The following is a 19,292-nucleotide window of genomic DNA, read 5'->3' on the forward strand; positions in this document are numbered from 1 at the left end:
ATTCGCTTTCATAGTAACTCGGAAGCTTTCATACAAATTTATAACGATACCAGGGCTATGCCAACATCAAAATGATTCCCATCACCCGCCAACATCATGCTCAATCCTTTGCCTCCTTTCCACTCCTGACTGGAGCTCGAAGTGCAGCATCGCCTTGAGGCCCAGTCCCGTCATCACTGCCCTCGCCAGGCAACATGATGGCGCGGTCGATGGCGTACGGGAGGGTACGGTGACGGCCGCGGATCATGGCGGCGCATATCACCAGCTTGCCAAAGATTCCAAACTGGCTCGACAGAGACGCCGAGACTGACGGGTGGCCGAGGGAAAGACCGACGGTGCCACTTTTTTTTATTTTCCGTTAGCATGTTTTTCAGGCTTTGTTGGGCATGTTGAGCGAAGCGGAAACAAAAGAAGAAGAAAAAAAACACTTACTATGCTGAAACACATTCGAAAAAGATGGAGAAAACCGAAAACGCCTGGAGTTAAAAGTCTGGTTAGAAAATACTTTTCTCAGAATAGGTTTTAAGTCATACCAAAAGAGTATAATAGTGACAACAAGGCAAAAGCAGTCAGAGGCAGAAAACGTACCGGCTCTGCAGGGTCCGCAATCTTTTGCGACTCGGCCACGCATATGCAAAAAGTCCCTAGGAAAATATACCAGAGATCAAAGCTGAGCTGGTTACGAAAGTGCATCACGACGTAACTCGACGGGTCGTTCTCGTCCGGCAGCTCCTGGTCCTTGTACATTCCCAAACTCTTCTCCTCGTACGTGTTCGACGCGCGGATGCTGATGGCGATGGGCAGGATGGCAATGTACATCATGACCAACAGGCTGAACTGCACGGCCGGGTTGATGAGGGCCAGGTTGAGCGTCGAGGTGCCCGTGTGCCGCGACGAGGCGGCCTGGAACAGCGCCGACAGCACCCTCGGACCCATGGGCAGGTCGTTGACGGCGGGGTTTTCGAGGTCCAGCGAGATTATGAGCACGACGTCGATCAGGTTCAGCGCCGCGATGATGCCGAACAGAACCCACGTCGGCCCGCTCGGGAACAGGAGCGTGTAGCAGCGTCGTGGGTGGTCGAGCAGGAACTGGAGCGCCTCCTTGGTTGAGGACTGCGCCGGGACGGCCTTGCTCATGATCCAGATTGTCAGACGCAGCAGGACTGGGTAGAGTGTGTTTCCGGCAAAGGCGAGGAAGGTCATGATCAGCATTGGCCACGTCGCGTCTCGGAATGTCACCATGGAATCTGGTGTAAGGGTGAAGCCGAGGTTGTCAACCATGGTTTGGGCCGAATAGAATCCCCTGTGAGGCTCGTTAGCACGGAGAAAGAAGCACTCTAGTGTGAGCCACGCAGCCAGATCTCGGATAACTTACCACCAGGTCTTGTCAAGACCGTTCTCTGCTAGCCAGTCGATATACTTGGCCGGTGCGTTGTGAATCCACGGAACAAGGCAAACAATACCAAGTAAGTGTAGTCCGAAAAAGTATGCTGCGAAGGGTTGAATTTTGTCAGTTAGTCGGTAGTTGAGTAGTGATATTAGATAGCTTCATTAGCTGTCAGTCACATACCGACTGTAACCTTGAGCAGCACCTTCAAAGCACGATACTCTATGCCTCCAAGCTTCTCCTCATCCTCCGGCGTCAAGTTGTAAAACTTGGAGTTTCGCCCAACCGTCACCTGGCGGGAGAGTGCGGGAAGATTGCTAGTCGCCGGAGCCCGAGAGCTGACAGAGTTTCTTCGCCCTGCCTTATTGGGCCCCAGGACAAATACGGAGCTGGCTGCGTGCTGAAGAGATCGAGCCGTAGTCAACGCTGGGCCGTCGCGGGCAGTCATGGGCCGTCGCAGTCTGACTCCTGCTTCGCTGTCCATATTGTCTGCCGGTGCGGGTCGGATCTCGTCATCGTTGCGCGAATCCACAACCACAAATGGTTGCCCTGAGTAGATGGTCAGCAACATGGCTCGCATCGTCATCGGTGGTGATGTAGGCAGGAATTAGTGTTGTCATAAAGCCGCTAGCTATTGCATGAAAAAGCCCTTACCGTTGTCACGTTCTCGAGGAGGTGGGATGAAATAAGTCGTGTCTGGTGCTTCTGGGCCTGTTTTATCCCCATCCAGCCTCGTCTTTTTTACTTCGTCTTCGTCGTCTTCAACGGCCACATCTCTACTGATGAACAGTTATCAGACAGCTGCGCTCGAGAGAGCCCTCTGAATCCTAATAAAAAGGGCCATTTACTTACAGTGAAGGGCTTCTGGGCCTTGGCTCCTCCTGCCTTGGCTTGGCATCTTCGTGACCTCGCAGCGCCAAGACGACAGCCTCGGGGTCTGGTCGTGAAATCGATGGCCCTAATGGTTGGGTTGGCGGGAGCAATTCAGCCTCCTGTCGACGGTCCAGCAGCGATGTTGAAAGCAGGATGGGTGCATACTCATTTGCCTCAACTTCTTTCTGAACCAATATATCCGGACGGCCACCACAAATGGGTTGATGAAGCCCAGGTTTGTGATCATGGGGATCACATAGAGGTAAATTTGTTGGTACATCTTGAGATCCTTGAGGTCGATTCTACAATGCCATCAGTTAAAATATTCTGTCTCTGATTTGTGGAACTTTCAACGTACGTGTTGAGACCGGACTCTGTCGAGGCACTTGCGCCAAAGAAGAGCGCGTCTATGGCGGGAACATTGCCATGTGGATAGATGACTATGAACCCCAAGATGGCGCAGAAGATAATCCAAATATCTGGACAAGAGTGCAGCGTTAGAACAAAAAGGCAAAGGGAATGCGACTTGGATTCAATTCCCTACAGTGCAGTCCAATAAAGTCTAGTTTTGGCCTCCACGATTTCAAGGCGCTTTGGAGTTTGACCATCTCGGAATAAGGGCCTAGTGGGCTGCGGGTGACCTAGGGGACTGTAAGCTGCAAGGACGGAAAGAGATTGTGAGCAGGGTGCAAAGTACTATACACTTCGGGACAGATGTCACAATAGTTTGCACCTACGAAAGGAGGATGAGTTCAAGGAGATTAAGATGAGGATATAATGATCCAGTACTCGGTTAGTAAGTGATCTTCAGGGCACATGGTTGGGTGACGCAGCACCAAGTGCCAAGAAAGTACTTGTATCATCTAGTCATTGTAGCGGATAACGAACAAAAGAAAATGATCTGTTTTTTTTGGAAATAATTAAATTAGATAAAATCAGAACATTTCCATCATACATAAACATAAAAACCCTCGCGTGCAGTTTCCTTTCGGATTTTCTTCCGATTCTGGTTGGCTACGGGGGAGGGAATATCAACAGAGGAGACACAAATTAAAGTAAACCCAAATAAAAACAAACCGAAGCGAGTTGCAAGCCCTCCAGATTTGCTGACAAGATAAGGTGGTCAGAGGTCTAAGCTGAGAGGGGTGCATGCATAGCATGCTAACTAGAAAGAAAGAGGGCAAGGTCATCACAAGCCTGCCTTGGCCACGGACCGTCCCGGCAGGGTATTGATAGGTCGCCACGGTATCCACACCTAAACTCCGATCATCCGGTTCCAGCCAATGAAAGACCTTGGAGCCGGAAACGCGGACTTAAGAGAGTTGCCAAGCCCTAACGCGTGGCTCTGGTATCCCGCAAGAGGCCAATCATCAGGCACTTTCTACGGGCGTGTTTGTTCCATAGACTGTTCTCGATGGTCTTGCAGGTTTTGTAATGCGCGCGTCATGCCCTGCAGAGAAAAAAAGATAACAAACGGGTGAGAGGAAAGAAGACGAAATCCAAAAAAAAAGACTCAAAAGATGGAGCTTGCGAATAAAAAAATACCAAGAGAAATCGGGGAGGAGCAAATAAGGGACCGGGCATGATACACGCACATGTCCTGTCCCGCTTGGCGAGATCTCTAAGTTGAGAAAAAGCGATATGCTGTTGCTACCTAACCTTACCCAAGAGAATTGTGGCTTTGCCCTGGACTGGAATCGAAAGTCTTAGGGATGTCTCGTGGTCAGTTCATCATTTCATCACTTGTTTGTCAAACAACAACTTACCTACCACTTATAGCAAATTAACACTAACACCCGTGTCAAACGTTTTTTTTTTATCCTTGATGTATTGCAGGTTTATTGGCCAGCGATGAGTCCAGTAAATTCATCCATCTAGATGCTGACTTGCCAGGCGGTCACCGCCATGTCCTCAACTCGACGACCAAGCCCTGGGGGCCCAGACCATGGAGTAAACTGGTGCGCAAGGACTCGGATCGGATGCGCCAGATGTTTTCCCGTCTCGCTTTCAAAGGTCACGACAGGGAGCCGACCCCGACGGCAATAGAAGAATCATCCCCAACAAAGCGACTGGTAGCAACAACCAACGACGACGACGGGGCCCGCGATGAGATATCCCAGCAGATGGTGGAGCAGAAATATGGCCGACGCTGGAAGGCCATCGGCAAGGGGGCGTACGGCACCGTCAGCATCCACCACCGGCGACAGGACCAGACACTCTTCGCCATCAAGGAGTTCCACCGGAGGACGGGCCAGACGACCGAGGAGACGCGCGAGCGGGCCCTGGCCGAGTTCGAAATCGCCAGGAGCGTCGGCCGGCACGTCAACGTCGTGAGCACGTTGGAGCTGCTGCAAGAGCGTGGAGCCTTCTTCGTGGTCATGGAGTTTTGCGCCGCGGGGACGCTGTCGTCGCTGGTCGAGGACGCCGGTCCCCTGGGCCGAGTCGAGGCCGACTGCTTCGCCAAGCAGCTGATCCGCGGCGTAGAGCACCTGCACTCGCTGGGCATCGCCCACTGCGACCTCAAGCCCGAGAACCTGCTGCTCACCGCCCGCGGCCTGCTCAAGATTAGCGATTTCGGATGCAGCCAGTTCGTCCACGACCTCGATGGCGACGACGATGGCCATGGCAAAAAGCGCCTCCTGATGGTGGCCGGAGCTAGAGGCTCCAGGCCGTATATAGCCCCTGAGGAGTACACCGCCGACGAGTTCGACGGCCCGGCCGCCGATGTTTGGGCATGCGGCGTCATTTACATGTTCATGCGGCTGTTTCGCCATCTCTGGTACGCCGCCATGGACAACGATGAGTGCTACACCAGATATGTCCTCGGTAGGCGGTTGGAAGAGGGTTATGCGCCGTTGGAGGCCTTGGAGACGGTAGGTTCTGCGCTTGATTATTTTCTTTTGCCTGTCCTGGCAAAAGACATGCTGGGCAAGTTGGCTGATGAAACTTGTTCTAGGACGAATGTCGCAACGTCGTCTACTCCATGCTCGACCCTGTGCCATCCAGGAGGCTTACTGCATCGCAGTTCCTCAGATCGGAGTGGGGTTGTTCTATCCAGGTTTGTGAAGCTGGTCGTGGGTTGCATGACAAGTAGCTTCACATTGTTACCTGACCCTTGGCTTTTCCCTCTAAAATGCAATACTGAGAATAAGTGGTGCGTCTTGTATATCTAAGTCCTGTTTTCATATACCCACACCTGCAACATTACAAACAAGATATATCCATCTCTTCAAAGGTTCTTATTTCAAAAGAGTGTCATGCCACACTACTCGTGAGTAAAATGATAAAAAACTATTTCCACCCTATATCGTGCAAGCCCTCATAGAAACGGAAACAGAGGATCATTTTGATCTGTAGACATGCCAAACAGCAGATCTTGAGGTTGCAGGAGCTGGCCCGCCGGATCCGTGTGCAGATCGAAAAATGGCAGCTGGAGTCCATCTTCTTCCAACAAGGAAAATCCATCATCTTCCGGCCTGTCTCCTGCAAAAAGAGGGTACGCAAACGGATTCTCCAGGTGAAAGTCCATCAAGTTCTCAGGCGCCAGCTGCTGTTCTTGGCTCTGGATCGAAGCGTCAAGATGTGTGGCTGGTTCATCCTCATGGATAGCAGAGCAGCTCCTACCAGGGCCTTTTTCCACCGAGGCTGCTGTCTGCACATTGGCCTGCTCAGGGGGGCTGATGTTGTCGGTTTGAGGAGGCCGGGCGTTCGAGTCGAAATCTGAGTTGTTTGTTGACGCTTGGCCGTCGGTTCTCCATAGCCGGTCTGGGAGTTTGTCAAAAAGTGACTGAGATTATACCAGCGAAAATATGTTAGCACTACTTCCTTTTCGCGCTTTTGTGCATTGACAACTTGGGGAGGGCAGACGACACTCACATTCAGAGCGGCAGTAACCCGATCGGCAGCCAGACTCCGTTGAGCTAAGTCCGATATGCACTCCTTTCCCAACCTCGCCTCGGCAAACAGCTTGGGTGCCTCGGGCTTATCATGGTTGTACAGTACATATGAGACCAGGGCCAGGATGGCAAAGAATTGAGTGTTTGTGATGAACCAGTATGGGCCCACCAGAACTGCCTGGCGTCGAATTTCAAGCCCAAGGTGGATGATGTTTCGGCATACGTTGATCCCGGCGGTGGCAAGGGCGAAGCAGCGCTCATTGGCCGTCTCGTTTGCTGATGCCCGCCGTGAATAGTATTGCAAAAATGGTCTGTAAAGCATGAGTTGAATGTGAGCATAAGCAAATCGTAGCTGGATTCGAACCCTGTATGGAACCGCGTCAGAAGGTCTATCAAATATTGCACAAAGAGCAGGATTTTTTTTTTTCGGCATACGGTCGAGAAGCGTCGACCGATTTTGACCCACGTACCGACTGATTTCTGTATTTTCTTCAGATCCGGGACGCCAGGTTTCTGCTAGTTCTTCGTGCCAGTCGTGAAGGGCCTGTTCCATCTCCCGGACCCTGGCGTAGCTGATCATATAAGTGACATCGGCGGGCCCTTTATTCGTCTCTTTCGGTGGGTAGAGATGCTCCACGACGCGGGCAAGCATCCGCATCAGTTTCAGGTGGGCGTTGAAGGCCTCAAAAAATGAAGGCGTGCCTGGCGGAGGGGCCCTGATCCCGTCTTCTAGAATGTATTCGTCGTCTACTTCGGTGGGCCAAAGCTGGTCGACATCTCCGCTCTGCAGCATGATGGGTAGCCCAAGGGTAGTCGACAAATAGATCTCCATCTGCCGTATCGTGTAGAAAACCCGCCTCCTTGTCTCGTCCTTGATGGGTGACATAGGTATGTGAGGCAAATTTCTGTGAAGACCCATGCGCAAGGCGGAGCGTAGGGCGATGCCTATTAAGGTATCGCAGCCATTGAGGTTGCCGGTCGCCTGCAGAAACTGGATTAGGAAGACCATAGCTTGCAGAGTGATCATGTCGGAGCACTCGGTTATATCCTGCAAGAAAAGCCTTGCCGAGGTGTAATATTTGTGACTGGATTGAGGAAAAGCAGGTGGTCAGAAAGACAGGATCTAACACAGATTTCTCGAGGAGTGATTTGACTTTTACCCTCGTTCTATGGCGACGGCATAGTGATCTGGGTTCTTGGGATCGTTCTCGTCGACATCATACATGGATCCCAAAGCCATGACTGCAAATAGCAGGCCAACAGATCGCCGTTGCTGGCTCGTGTCAAGCTGCGTGGGCTCTTTGTAGAGCGTATCGACCATGATCCAGAATGTAGGCGCGTGAACAACTCTGAGGAGGCACGAGCCCCAGTTGAGCGCACATTCGCAAAGGGAGCGGGCGAGATCACGCGGAGGTAGCTGAGAATAGTCATGATTTGCCTGCCTCCAGGGGTTGGTCGAGTACACTGGTAGTTCCAGAGGTCTCGCATCAAACGGACGACTGGGCCGCGGCAGAAACGGCATCTGAAAGTCTTGCCTCAGGAGGCCTGGAAGATGCTGGTAGATGCGACTCAAAAAGGCAGCGCCCGAAGAGATGCCGTGAAATTGGTATTCCCCTGAATCGGTGAAGTCGAGTTGGTCGGCACTTCCAACCAAGGGAATAAAGCGAGGACCATCTGCGGCATCATCGGCGCTGGCAGATTGAGCGCGCGCCTGCTCGGGTCCAATCATGGGCGACACATTGCCCAAATTTGCCAGATCGACCTGAGGCAGATAGCGACGAATGATGGATTCGGCGGCCAGGAGCCTTTTTTCCAACTCCTCCTGTTTGGCGGGACCTGGACGAATGACTTGAGCATTATATGTGCATCCTATAGCGAGGGATTCTGGTCAATTAATTATGTTCCTTCCATTCATATGGCGAACAGATGATTGTTTAGACAGGTAGGTAAGCTAGGTGGTAGTAGTAGACCATTACTCTACCGGAGCTGAATTCTGCACAGCTTGTGCATGGTTGCTTTCCGTCGCATTTTATCTTCTTTCGTCGGCAGTCGTCGCATGCTCGTGGAATCCTTCGCCGCTTCCGGATGACTTTTTGATGATGAGTGGCACTGCGGGAATCCAATTCCAGAGCTTGGTTTCCACTTGAAGTCGCGTCTTTTGCTAAAGTAAACCCTTGGCCCGAGGTACCAGCGGGCCCCTCACTATCGCCAGTATTGGCCGTAATGATGGAACCCACACCCTCGGAGGGCTGCATCGAGGACAGTTAATTACCTAGGTGGTTACCTAAGGTAGGTAGGTAGGTAGGTAAGTGACTGGTTGGATGCCAACGGGTTGTGGTTGGTTGTTGGTCTTGGAATTAATTGGCCTGGCGAATTTCGTGTCTTTGTTTCCTGTTTGTGATGCCTGCTGCTCGAACCCCACCTAGTCACCAGGATGTAATGGGGTTTCGCATGGTTTAATAAATTTACGGACAGAAACGGCCCCGCAATTATCCAAAAAGTCTACTAGACTAGGTAGGTCCCCAGTGAAAAACAGATATCTGACTTGAACCCCCAACCATATATTGATTGAAGACATGGTTTTTATCCGTTTCTATTTCCTTTCGAGGTCCCCGCCTCCGGTGCACAACCTTCCTGTGGTCAACACACCTTTATAGGCACAGTCTGGTAAATTTTTGCCGACGCGAAGGCACCTGGCCCCTCGTTGTTTTCGCCAAAACGGGGCTAATCAATTCCGGCTGGCGGCACCTTTCCCACGGCAAACTCTTGTATGCCACGGGTATTTATTTCCCCGGTATAACATATCGAATTGGGCTTGTTTTAAATATTTTGATAGTGCCATGGTTTATAATAGTGCTTGAACTTAGTCCGCACATCCTGGATAGGCACCTTTAGGACATTGGTCCCTATCCTCTGGACCACCATAAAACTGCGGAATATATTAGGGGAAAATCTTACGCAATAAGCTTTTTGGTTGGAAGGAGCACAGATACCATTGTCTGTCACGTTGTATGTACTGCAACATACATCGCCAATTTGAACCTCGTCACGTATGTGGAGGCTTAATGAAATAACCGTTGATACCAGGAAGAACAAAAAGTAAGAGCGCATTTTTCAGCCTGCTAAGAAGATGCTAGTTGAAATTATTGAAAAACTGTGATCTAGGTGGTTAAATGTGATAGTCTGAGGTAAATGTAATGGAAAAGAAAGGGAAAGAAAAGAGTATCGTTAGCACACCTTTATACATGTTTATCCAGCGCCCGCGTGTCCATTTGCAGGCACATGTATACTCCCGCATCATGATGATAATTTAGTATATGTATTGTAACATGAAAGTTTATCAACATCTAATCAATCTATTAAAATGATTCTTTTGCAATTTATAGAAGCCCAAATTGAAAATATGTTACTAAACAGGTGTAGGAAACGAATCTGCTACAGTGTTACGTTAATTATATACTCCGGAACTAAGATCGCCCAATTTAACCTTGGACCTCTGGTAAGGCTAGCCGGGGTCATGGATGATCATTCTGTCATGACGGCCGCGATTTATCACTTTGGGGTATATATGTTTAATAGGATTTTCCATTTAAATTAAGGGCCCTAAATTAATGCACCTCTCAAACCGTTTGTCTAATTGCATAGTACATAGTGAGGCCCATAGGTATATGTATCGAACGAACTAATCGAAGATAAAGGGACAGGCAAAAGCATAATCCGCTAAAGCGCTGAAGGCCTGCTGCCGTACATGCAATTTGTATGGCATTTTCATATAGACTTTATGTACCCCTATGTTAATGATAGATCGCGGCCGTACCACGTAATGAGAAATTGTCGACCCTGACTAGGCATCCTTACCAGAGGTTGAAGGTTAAACTGGGCGATTTGAACCCTGGCGTGTAATAACCTCCTGTTCATTTAAAGATCTGAAGCTGCCAACAAGCAGCTCCGAGGCCTGTTCACTACCTGTGCAACCAAACCCGACGTGCTTGCTCTTCTTGAGATCAGCTGTTCCGTAACGAGTAAGTAAGTACTATTGTAAGTGAAAAAACGTTTTTCCACAGGTGTGGCCTGCGCCATGATGATGCCGGTTTTCAGCATCAGACCCGGCAGCGCGGTCGAGTCACCCGCGGTGTGCCTCGGTTGCATAGCGGGGTAAAGATGTGAGACAGATATTTTAAAGCTCAAGCTCAGGGCTTTAGGTACCGTGCGTGCGCCACACGCTGGATCCACGTGATAGTCCGCAAATTACTGCGACCAATTAACCCTTCCCCTCCACCACGGATTCCATTAAATCCCCATCGTACCATCTACCCATCTACCATGGTAATCCACAGTTACCTATTTTTCCAGCTATTTGGTTTTTTCCATTCCACCCCGCAATGTTTCCATCGTGAATTGCTAGCAACTTTATTTGGTTTCCATCCTACTGCTGTCTTTTAATCGGCAAATAAAGAATCGTATTTACCAATCAAACGGGATGACAAGCAATCGTTGAACGAGATTTACTATTCCAAAGAATCAGATGGATCTCTCACCCCGCCGTATCGTCTCACCTTTGGATGACAACCCATTTATGACCAGAAAACTAAAGATACCTCAGGTGCCCACAATGATGGTAAGGTAAAGTGACAAAAGGTTTAGGGAAATAACTAGGTTCGTACTTTCGTACAATATTACGAAGCAAGTGAGCTGGGTGGTAGGGCTGCTTACCCGACCCCACTCTCATGAACCGAGCTGTGTGCTGTACGTGTGTAAATTAAGACATAATTATCATGCTGACTGGTACAGTAAGGTAGGTAGTACAGCCGATGCCTGGTGCTTAATAAAACCACACTGCAGCTGGGATGTGGGTTCCAGCTTTCCATGAAAGCCGAGGGACCAATTGGGCGGAGCTTTCTCTGCTGACCAGGGGGGCCTCGGCCAATGGTCTTAGATATCGCTTAGTTACCTACCAACTTAGGTAAGATATTCACTTGCTTGCTAGCCCGTTTGATGTAGTGCACTTCTTCTTCGGCAACAAAACATCCAAGTTTTTTTTTCCACTCCGAACGCCACAACCACTAGTGAGCCACTGTTTTGAGGGGCTATTCGAGGGGGTAAAATGGCCGAAAACAGTCAGGTCCCTCGTGATGGGGTAAAAAAGAAAAGAAAGAAAAAATACAATTCGCCCAGACTCGATTCGTCCATTTCCCATGTGACCTGAACCTTGGGATAGCAGTCAGTCTAAACTCCCGTCTCCGACCCTTTTTCTGTCCCGGCTCCGACAACGAACGAAGGGTGCTGTCAGCCAAATCACACACACCTTATTTTATTTTCCGGGCTTCCGTGGGTAGGTATATAATTTGACCAGGACTACGTGGTTTTCCGTTTTGTCCGCTCGGTGGGCTCGAGTCGTTTTGCACATCAACGATCGATCCAACGATCGATCCATCGCCTTCAATCGTGCTATCCAGGCACATCCCAGAAAAGCCTCAACGGCCTGGCCTGATCCGGATTTATGCCAAAATAAAATAAGTAAAAAACAATGGAGGCAGCACTAGCCAATCTAAGTAATGTAGCCCAGTCGGCGCTACAGGCCGCAGCGGCGAGGGCGCGTGGTACGGCCTCCGTCAAGCCTGGCGATGCCGCTACCGCCTCGTACAATCAATGGCTACCCTACGTTGCCGCCGTGGTGGTGGCATATCCGATCTTGGTCCATCTCCTCCGCTACCGTAGCTTGCACGCTCTGCGGCGCCGCTTCCCTTATGGTCCCGAGGCCGGCAAGAACCACAAGCCCTACTCAGCCATGACGAACAATGAAGCCGCCGCCATCATCAATCGCCTCTCCGACTGGGAGTTCCCCACCATGATCCTTTTGGGCCTGCAGATGGCTCTGCTGCGCACATACGGCATCCCATCCATCTCGCGCCTGCTGGCTGCCACCCGCCAACTCGGCCAAGGTGACACCGTCGGCCGCCGCTACGCCGACACGAGCGTCATCATGAACGAGATCTACGAGAACCCGCCCGACACCCCCCGCAGCGCCGAGGCCTACGCCCGCCTCAACTATCTGCACGGCGTCTACATCAAGGCCGGCAAGATCTCCAACGACGACATGCTCTACGTCCTGAGCCTGTTCATGTACGACGCCGTCGACGCCGTCAACCTCTACGAGTGGCGCCGCATCACCGAGCTGGAGCGCTGCGCCTTTGGCGTCTTCCACCACGGCATGGGCACCGCCATGGAGATCGACTTCTCCCCGCTGCCGAGCGCCGCCGCCGGCTTCCGCGACGGCCTGCACTTTTACGACGAGCTGTACGCCTGGAGCAAGGCCTACGAGCGCTCCGTCATGCTTCCGGCCCAGTCCAACCACGACGTCGCCGTCCACACCGTGAACCTCATCCAGCGCGACTTCCCTTCCCTCCTACACCCTGTCGTCGAGAAGATGGTGTACTCGGTCTTCAACGACCAGTTCCTGGCCGCCTGCAAATTCCCCAAACCCGCCCGCAGCTACTACCTCCTGACCCGCGGCCTCTTCGCCCTCAAGCGCTACGCCTGCCGCCACCTGCTGCTGCCGCGCATGGCGCCCGACGCTCCCTGGCGGAGCTCCGACCCGGCCGAGGACGTCGGCCCGGATGGCAAGCGCTGCTTCAAGGCCAACGCGGGGCTGCCCGTCTACGTGCGCCCGACGTTTTGGAACCGCTGGGGTCCTGGCGCCTTGTACTTTCGCCTCATCGGCAAGCCCGTCCCCGGCGACAAGGGGATGGAGCCTGACGGTTATCTGCTCAAGGACGCCGGCCCGAAGCAGCACAGCGGCAAGGGGTGGGACGAGGCCGAGCTGACGGCCAAGAAGCTGTTGAGGACGTCCAGGGGCGGGTGTCCCTTTGCGTGAGCGATTCGGTCGTGGGGAGGGTTTTCTATTCTTCTCCTTGGTGGCATACAAAGCGATTATTGGAAATTCTTGGTGGCTTCAAATCTAGTGTTTCTGCGCTAGTGGTTTTTCCAAGGTCATTTCTACACAGCATCGCCTCAAACAGCTTGATTTGTCGAGTTGTTATTATGCAGGTCATGAGTCTTAAATGATTGCGCTTTTGTGACATGTCTCGCAAAGACGATTGCTACAAACCTCCCCGCTCCAACCACTGTGATCGGCATCTTGATCGCCAGACTGACCCGGTATTAGTGATGACTTTTCTTCACCTTGCCCTCTGCTGAATTATTCATCCCTTCAATGTATCCCCGCTTCTTGTCTGTTTTTATTTGCCGGTGTCAAAATGGCTACTACCTGCCCCTCTCCTCCCATGTCCCCATCGCATCTGCGGCTTCGATCCCTATTTTGGGACGAGCATTGAACGCTTTTATTAAACCATTCACATCTCTTCCGGGTCTGTGAATGTATGATCAGTCAGCAAATTTGTTCTCACCCAATATTCTCTGTCCTTTTTCATCTGCTGAACTTAAATCCTGGCACTCAATCTCCCACACACACACACACACACACACACACACAACGACATCCTCACGTCAAACTGCACTACTAATGAAGCGTCACTTTCTTACGTACCTTTGCCGTTCTCATCAATATACTTCCTCACCCTATCCTCCCTAGCCTGGATCTCCTTCAACACATGGTCCAACTTGTTCTTGTCGACCGCGGACGACGAGGAGGCAGCGCGGATCGCTCTCCTAGCAAGGTGGAATCGGCTGACGCAGTTGGCAAGCATCATATCAAAGGGGGTCGTCGTGCTGCCCTCCTCGCGGTAGCCTTCGACCGTCATCCTGTCTGTACGGGGCCGTCCAAACAATAGTCCCTGCAGCTCCGTCGCGTAACCGTGGTAGTTGAACAGTACCGGCTTGTCGGCCGTGAAAAGATCCTCGAATTTCTCATTGGACAGCGAGTGTGGATGCCGACTCTCAGGGACCAGGATCATCAAGTCTGTAACGTTGACCATCCGTACCTTGAGCTCCGGGCACAGGTCCAACAGGAGTTCCGCCGCAGCCACAGCCTCGGCAGTGACCTCGACACCGATACCGACCAGCACCACGTCAGGGTCTGCCGTTGACTTGTTCTTGTCCCCACCATTCTCGGCCGGCGTGGACGCAAAGTGAAAGATGCCAGCTCCGGCCATGCAGTGCTCTGCCGCCTCGTCTGGCGAGAGGTACACCCGCGTCGGCTGCTTGCTGCCGATCATCAGGTTCACGTAGTTCTTGGACTTGACACAATGATGCGCCGTGCTGAGGAAGCAGTTGGCGTCGGGCGGGAGGTATACCCTCGCGGAATCGGGCTTGATGTTGAGCACCGCTCCGATGAAACTGGGGTTCTGATGCGAGAAGCCATTGTGCTCCTGCCGCGCCCAGGTGCTCGTCTCGATGTAGTTGATGCTGCTGAGATCACCCCTCCACTTCACTTCCTTGGCAATCTTGACAAACTTGCTATACTGCACCATCATTGTGTGCACGATCCCGAGGAACGATTCGTAGGATGGGAAAATAGCCGTCCGGCCAGTCAGCGTGTATCCCTGCATGAAGCCTTGGCACTGGTGCTCCGACAGGGTCTCGATTACACGCCCTCCGTTGCCCCGTGAGTTCGCATCCCACTGGAAGTTGCGCTGCGTGTGGTCAAGGATGGCATGAAGCTTGTTGCTCTCGAGCTCGTCCGGGCTGAAGAGCCTGATCTGCTTTGGGTTTGCCTGAAACACGGCATCAAGGAAGCTGCCCGTAGTCGCCATACAGCTGGCTGTGGTCTTCTTCTCCACCCCATAAGGTTTCCAATCGACTGGTTCCAGGCCTATCTCGGGCGCATAAGTATCCTTGACCTGTCCTAACTTCTGCTCGTCCTTCTTGGGCATAATGTCAGTAATCTGCCGAATGGGCTTGCCATCGTCCTCGAGTAGATCGCGGATCTTGTAGCTCGCAAGCCACTCTCGCAGCAGCTCCAATTGGGTTTCATCGTTACCAGCCTTGGGTAGCGGCACCTGGTGGGAGCGGAAGGATCCCTCCACAACCTTTCCGTCCACCTTTTTCGGTCCCGACCAGCCCTTGGGCGTTCGCATCACGATCATCGGCCATCTCGGCTTGACGATGGGCTTTTTCTCACCCGACCTCGCCGCCTCTTGGATATTACGGATCTCGGAAAGCGCCCACTCGAGCGCCTGGTGCAGGTCGTTGTCAATATCGTCCAGCTCCTCGACGATGCGGACCTGGTACCCGTAGCCGGTGAAAAGTGCGACGATCTCCTTGTCGTCCATACAGCCAAAGATGGTACGCTCGCTGATCTTGAAGCCGTTGACGTGCAGGATTGGCAGCACGGCGCCCGACTCGGCTGGGTCAAGATACTTGATCGAGTGCCACGCTGTGGCTGTTGGGCCAGACTCGGCTTCGCCGTCACCAACAACGCAAGCAACCACGAGGTCGGGCTTGTCCATCACGGCGCCGAACGAGACGGATAGTGCGTAACCAAGCTCTCCGCCTTCGTGGATTGCGCCGGGAGTTTCGGCATTGATGTGGCTTTGCGGGGTTGGAAGAGTTTTGTCAGTGTTGCCGTCCAAGTGATTGTCGAGTTTCTCAACAAAAAATCGGGAAATACCTACCTGGGAAAGCCACCTGGTACCGAGAACCGTGTGATAAGGTTCTTCAGTCCCTCCGAGTTCCTATCGTACTCTCCAGGGTAAAACCTCTCCAGCGAACCTTCCAACCAGAGAGAAGCCAGCGCAGCGGGGGCGCCGTGACCTGGTCCAATGACATGGATCATGTGCAGGTCATGATCTCGGACTAGCAGGTTCAAATGCGCCCAGACCAAGATCAAGCCAGGACAGGTACCCCAGTGGCCCAGCAGGCGTGGTTTGATGTGATCGACTGTGAGGTCGTCTGCCAGAAGGACGTTATCCCGTAAAAATATCATGGCCGCGGCAATGTAACATGCCGCGCGGCGAAACTCCTTGACGCCGGCGAGATCATCCTCGGATAGCTTGCTCACAGGCAAGTGTTTGCGCACTGCAAGCTCCGTTACACTGTCTGGGATGTTGGATGGCAGAGGTGGTGGGTTTGGCTCGGTGATTTCTTGAGCAGGCATTGTTTGTGCTGTGTTTGTGTGATTTTCTGAGGTAAATAGGGTCAGTGATTTATGGATGATTAAGTGATTACTTTCTGAGACTAAAGGGGGAAAAAATGTTTCTGGTCGCGATTCTTATTTTATTCTGGGGATAGGATACTGTCAAAAGTGAGAGATATCTTTCGTTGCTCTGACGGAAGTGACGCGCATCAAAATGACGTCATGTATGTTCAAGTCTCACAGGTGCCCAGAGCTAGCACCAAACAGCAATGCAAGACTCCAGTTTTAAAGGCGGATCAATGATAGGCGTAGCGTGCTTCTTTTTGTTGGTATTGACGAAATTCTCACTAACAAACTAGGTATTCAACAAAGGTCGCTCAAGTGGGAATCCTGGAAAAAATGAAAATGAGAAAACAAGAGACCGAAAAACAAAATGCAAAACTGTATATGCAAATATGATGCCCGAAAAAAAAAAAAAAAACCAAATGCCTTGTTATAAATGGTATCATTATCATTCATTACTCTCTTTCCTGGGCTAGAGTCCCCGCTCAGCTCATCAGCAAAAATATAATTGTCGCTAGCACCATCGCAGTCGAAAAAGTCACCGACACTGACCGCGAGGCGGCGCTTTGAATTAAGCAACTGTACTCGCCCGTAATGACATTTTGCTGCTTTAGCCTGTCAAACGGCTCGCAGCTGAAGTTGGACCCGGCATGTCCCGTGACGGCAAAGTCTGTGACTAGAGGTCTGGTCGTCGAGTTGACGTCGTCTGGATTCCTGTCTTGCAGGAAAGAGACGCTATGGGGGGAAGGGTTAGTCATCGTACGTTATATGGTTGCAGCCGTGAAATGTAGACTCGATCATGGCCAGATCTAGACCTGGGTAAACTTACAATGCAGCCTGTTGGATCTTCCCTGTCAGTTTCACCGTCGACATGTTATCCTTGGGCCAGACGAGCTTGTCTACCAGCAGACCCTTGCCAGAAATCTGCAGGTCGTCAAGATTGCGCACAATACCTTCGGACGAAGGCAGCTCAATTGACTCCATCTTGTCGTTTCCAAAAACGTCCAGGATGGTCAAGTTGCTAAACGGAACCTTGAAGTTACCCTGGGTGTTTGTCCACGCCAGCTGAAACTTGTGCCCATCCACCAATCCCCCCGTCAGCGACGAGTGCAGCTCGAGCGTCTCCACACCCTGGACAACCAAATCCCGGATCGACATGGTTGTGGAATTCCCCTCCCCCGAGCCGAGCATGAGGCGCGGGGCCACCCCATCCCTGAGGACCGTGTCGTTGACGAAATCGGGGTTGATGGTCAGCGTCACGAGTTTCGGCCACGCGATGGTCATGTTGGCCAGCCTCGACATGTCCTCGGTGTAGAGCGCGACCGACTGCGGCGTGCGGAATAGCGGCCAGTCGTCGGGCTGATCGGGCCACTTGGCGACTGCCTTGGTGCGCGGCCTCAGAAGGCTGTCGAGCGAGTCAAGGTCCGCGGACCTCACGGTGAGGTTCGCCGTCGCCTTGGTGAAGCCCTCCAGACCGTCATGTTTGAGGTCCTGTAGCCTGGGGGCCTCGAGGTTAAAATCGCCGACGCGAGCCAGGCTGCTGACGTCAAGCTGGGTTAGGTTCAAGAGGCTCCGTAGGTTAAACTCTCCCATAACTCGCTGCAGGAGTGGCAGTTCAATGTTGCTCAGACCGAGCCACGTGTTGATGGTAAAGTTGCCTTGTATCGCGCGGAGCGACGTGCTCCGGAACGAGAACGGCTCGGGTATGTCGCCGCATTGATCGGCTGAGCTTTGGGTCGGAACGTCTGAATATCCTTCAAACTGACAGCGGCCCTTGAATAGGACGCTGCCGGTGACATTTTCGATCCCATTCAGGGTGACGGTTTCATTGAGGTCAGGCGAAAGATGCAGGTCGCCGACGATGGTGGTGCAGGCGAGCCCGATGTGGCGAGCGTCACCTGCACTCTTGATGGTGACATTTGAGCATGTTGCGGGGTCGTTCTTTTGAGTCTCGTCGGCAGCGATGACGGCTGGAATTGATTGCAGCAGTAGTGCGGTCAGTGCTGCGGCCAGTGGTAGGTGTCGCATGGTCGAGTCTTGGCCAGTGACGACGACCAGGCCTTTTTTTTTCTTCTTCTTTTTTTGTTCACCCTCCTCTTTGTTTCTCCGTCTGTGAATCAATGGATCAATGTCGCTCTTTTTTTTCGTGTTCTCCTATGGTGAGGGCGATTCATTCGCCTGGGAAACATTCGAACAAAATGCCAGCAACCAAAATGTTCAACGAGTCGAGTGAATACGGCGATGATACTTCGTAAAATGAAGAAAAAATAAAATACGAAATATAATAAATGATAAAAAAAAATATATTATTGACTGACAAAATTCCCGATTCCCGATTCGCAGTGACGAAGGTAACACAAAACCAAAAATTCAAAACGCCCCCCTTTACTTTATCTTTTGGTCGTGGGATTTCTTAGCATGAAGGAGCCGCGCCGGCTGCGGCACGAAAAGTGCCAGGGACACTAGGTGCAGTTTCTGGTTCGTGATTTCAATTTCGCTTGCTTACGACGCCTGCCGAGTTTAACCCCATACACATGACTTGGCGCACGCCGCCTCGGCAGCGACTTCCGTTCCGTCTTTGCCGTTCAGGGTGACGCTATCGGCCGGAAAAAACCAATTGATCAACCAGGTAAAAGGTCCCTGTTCGGGATTGCCCAGTCAATTGGCTTACGGACTTTGTGTGTAATAATAGTCAATGAAATGAAAACGGAATCGGAAGTGCAGTTACCCTCTTTCTCCGCTTTAAAAGGTGTGAAAAGGTCTTGGCTGTCGGCTGTCATGGTGAATTCAATTTTGATGCACCAAAACACGGTCCGCGCAAATTTTCCCCCACGACCCTGACGGGTGTACCCCTATCTGCAGGGACGTGCTTAGCGGTCCCTACTCCACGGTCGGAAATCGGCACTCTCGCACTTGAGCTAGCACAACGGATGGCGCAGTCTGCTAGTTGGGTTGGTGGTGAACCACGTGACTTTGTAGGACATGACACGCGAAGCTTGCGTGTCGGTTAACTCCCGATGGGGGCGGGCCCGGAGAAATC

The 19,292-nt window shown here is 51.9% G+C and overlaps 6 protein-coding genes across 6 annotated transcripts; 2 read left to right on the forward strand and 4 right to left on the reverse strand.

Annotated features, from left to right (window-relative positions):
* Positions 1 to 100: 100 nt before the first annotated feature.
* PgNI_02516 (uncharacterized protein) lies at positions 101 to 2,868 on the reverse strand (the record flags this gene model as incomplete). The annotated part of the gene is made up of 10 exons (XM_031122581.1): positions 101 to 341; positions 433 to 476; positions 589 to 1,303; positions 1,376 to 1,490; positions 1,571 to 1,936; positions 2,042 to 2,166; positions 2,240 to 2,345; positions 2,426 to 2,562; positions 2,619 to 2,739; positions 2,805 to 2,868. The coding sequence occupies 10 exons, from the start codon at positions 2,866 to 2,868 to the stop codon at positions 101 to 103; spliced, it is 2,034 nt and encodes a 677-aa protein (XP_030986092.1).
* Positions 2,869 to 3,972: 1,104 nt separating this feature from the next.
* PgNI_02517 (uncharacterized protein) lies at positions 3,973 to 5,354 on the forward strand (the record flags this gene model as incomplete). Its single annotated transcript, XM_031122582.1, has 3 exons — positions 3,973 to 3,982; positions 4,097 to 5,133; positions 5,217 to 5,354. The coding sequence occupies 3 exons, from the start codon at positions 3,973 to 3,975 to the stop codon at positions 5,352 to 5,354; spliced, it is 1,185 nt and encodes a 394-aa protein (XP_030987411.1).
* On the reverse strand, positions 4,988 to 8,550 carry PgNI_02518 (uncharacterized protein). Its single transcript, XM_031122583.1, has 6 exons — positions 8,138 to 8,550; positions 7,317 to 8,025; positions 6,627 to 7,241; positions 6,137 to 6,467; positions 5,208 to 6,047; positions 4,988 to 5,124 (listed from the first exon to the last, which is right to left on the reverse strand). Exons 1-5 carry the CDS (start codon positions 8,409 to 8,411, stop codon positions 5,580 to 5,582), a joined length of 2,397 nt encoding a protein of 798 aa, XP_030986090.1. The 5' UTR covers positions 8,412 to 8,550; the 3' UTR covers positions 4,988 to 5,124; positions 5,208 to 5,579.
* Positions 8,551 to 11,683: 3,133 nt separating this feature from the next.
* PgNI_02519 (uncharacterized protein) lies at positions 11,684 to 13,030 on the forward strand (the record flags this gene model as incomplete). The annotated part of the gene is made up of 1 exon (XM_031122584.1): positions 11,684 to 13,030. One exon carries the CDS (start codon positions 11,684 to 11,686, stop codon positions 13,028 to 13,030), a length of 1,347 nt encoding a protein of 448 aa, XP_030986089.1.
* A 443-nt stretch (positions 13,031 to 13,473) lies between these two features.
* PgNI_02520 (uncharacterized protein) lies at positions 13,474 to 16,210 on the reverse strand (the record flags this gene model as incomplete). Its single annotated transcript, XM_031122585.1, has 3 exons — positions 13,474 to 13,525; positions 13,703 to 15,645; positions 15,729 to 16,210. 3 exons carry the CDS (start codon positions 16,208 to 16,210, stop codon positions 13,509 to 13,511), a joined length of 2,442 nt encoding a protein of 813 aa, XP_030987230.1. The 3' UTR covers positions 13,474 to 13,508.
* Positions 16,211 to 16,560: 350 nt separating this feature from the next.
* Positions 16,561 to 18,426, reverse strand: PgNI_02521 (uncharacterized protein). The gene is made up of 2 exons (XM_031122586.1): positions 17,082 to 18,426; positions 16,561 to 16,987 (listed from the first exon to the last, which is right to left on the reverse strand). The coding sequence occupies exons 1-2, from the start codon at positions 18,278 to 18,280 to the stop codon at positions 16,738 to 16,740; spliced, it is 1,449 nt and encodes a 482-aa protein (XP_030987231.1). The 5' UTR covers positions 18,281 to 18,426; the 3' UTR covers positions 16,561 to 16,737.
* Positions 18,427 to 19,292: the final 866 nt, after the last annotated feature.

Source organism: Pyricularia grisea (genome assembly GCF_004355905.1).
Source record: "Pyricularia grisea strain NI907 chromosome Unknown Pyricularia_grisea_NI907_Scaffold_1, whole genome shotgun sequence".
In the NCBI taxonomy this organism is placed as follows: domain Eukaryota; kingdom Fungi; phylum Ascomycota; class Sordariomycetes; order Magnaporthales; family Pyriculariaceae; genus Pyricularia; species Pyricularia grisea.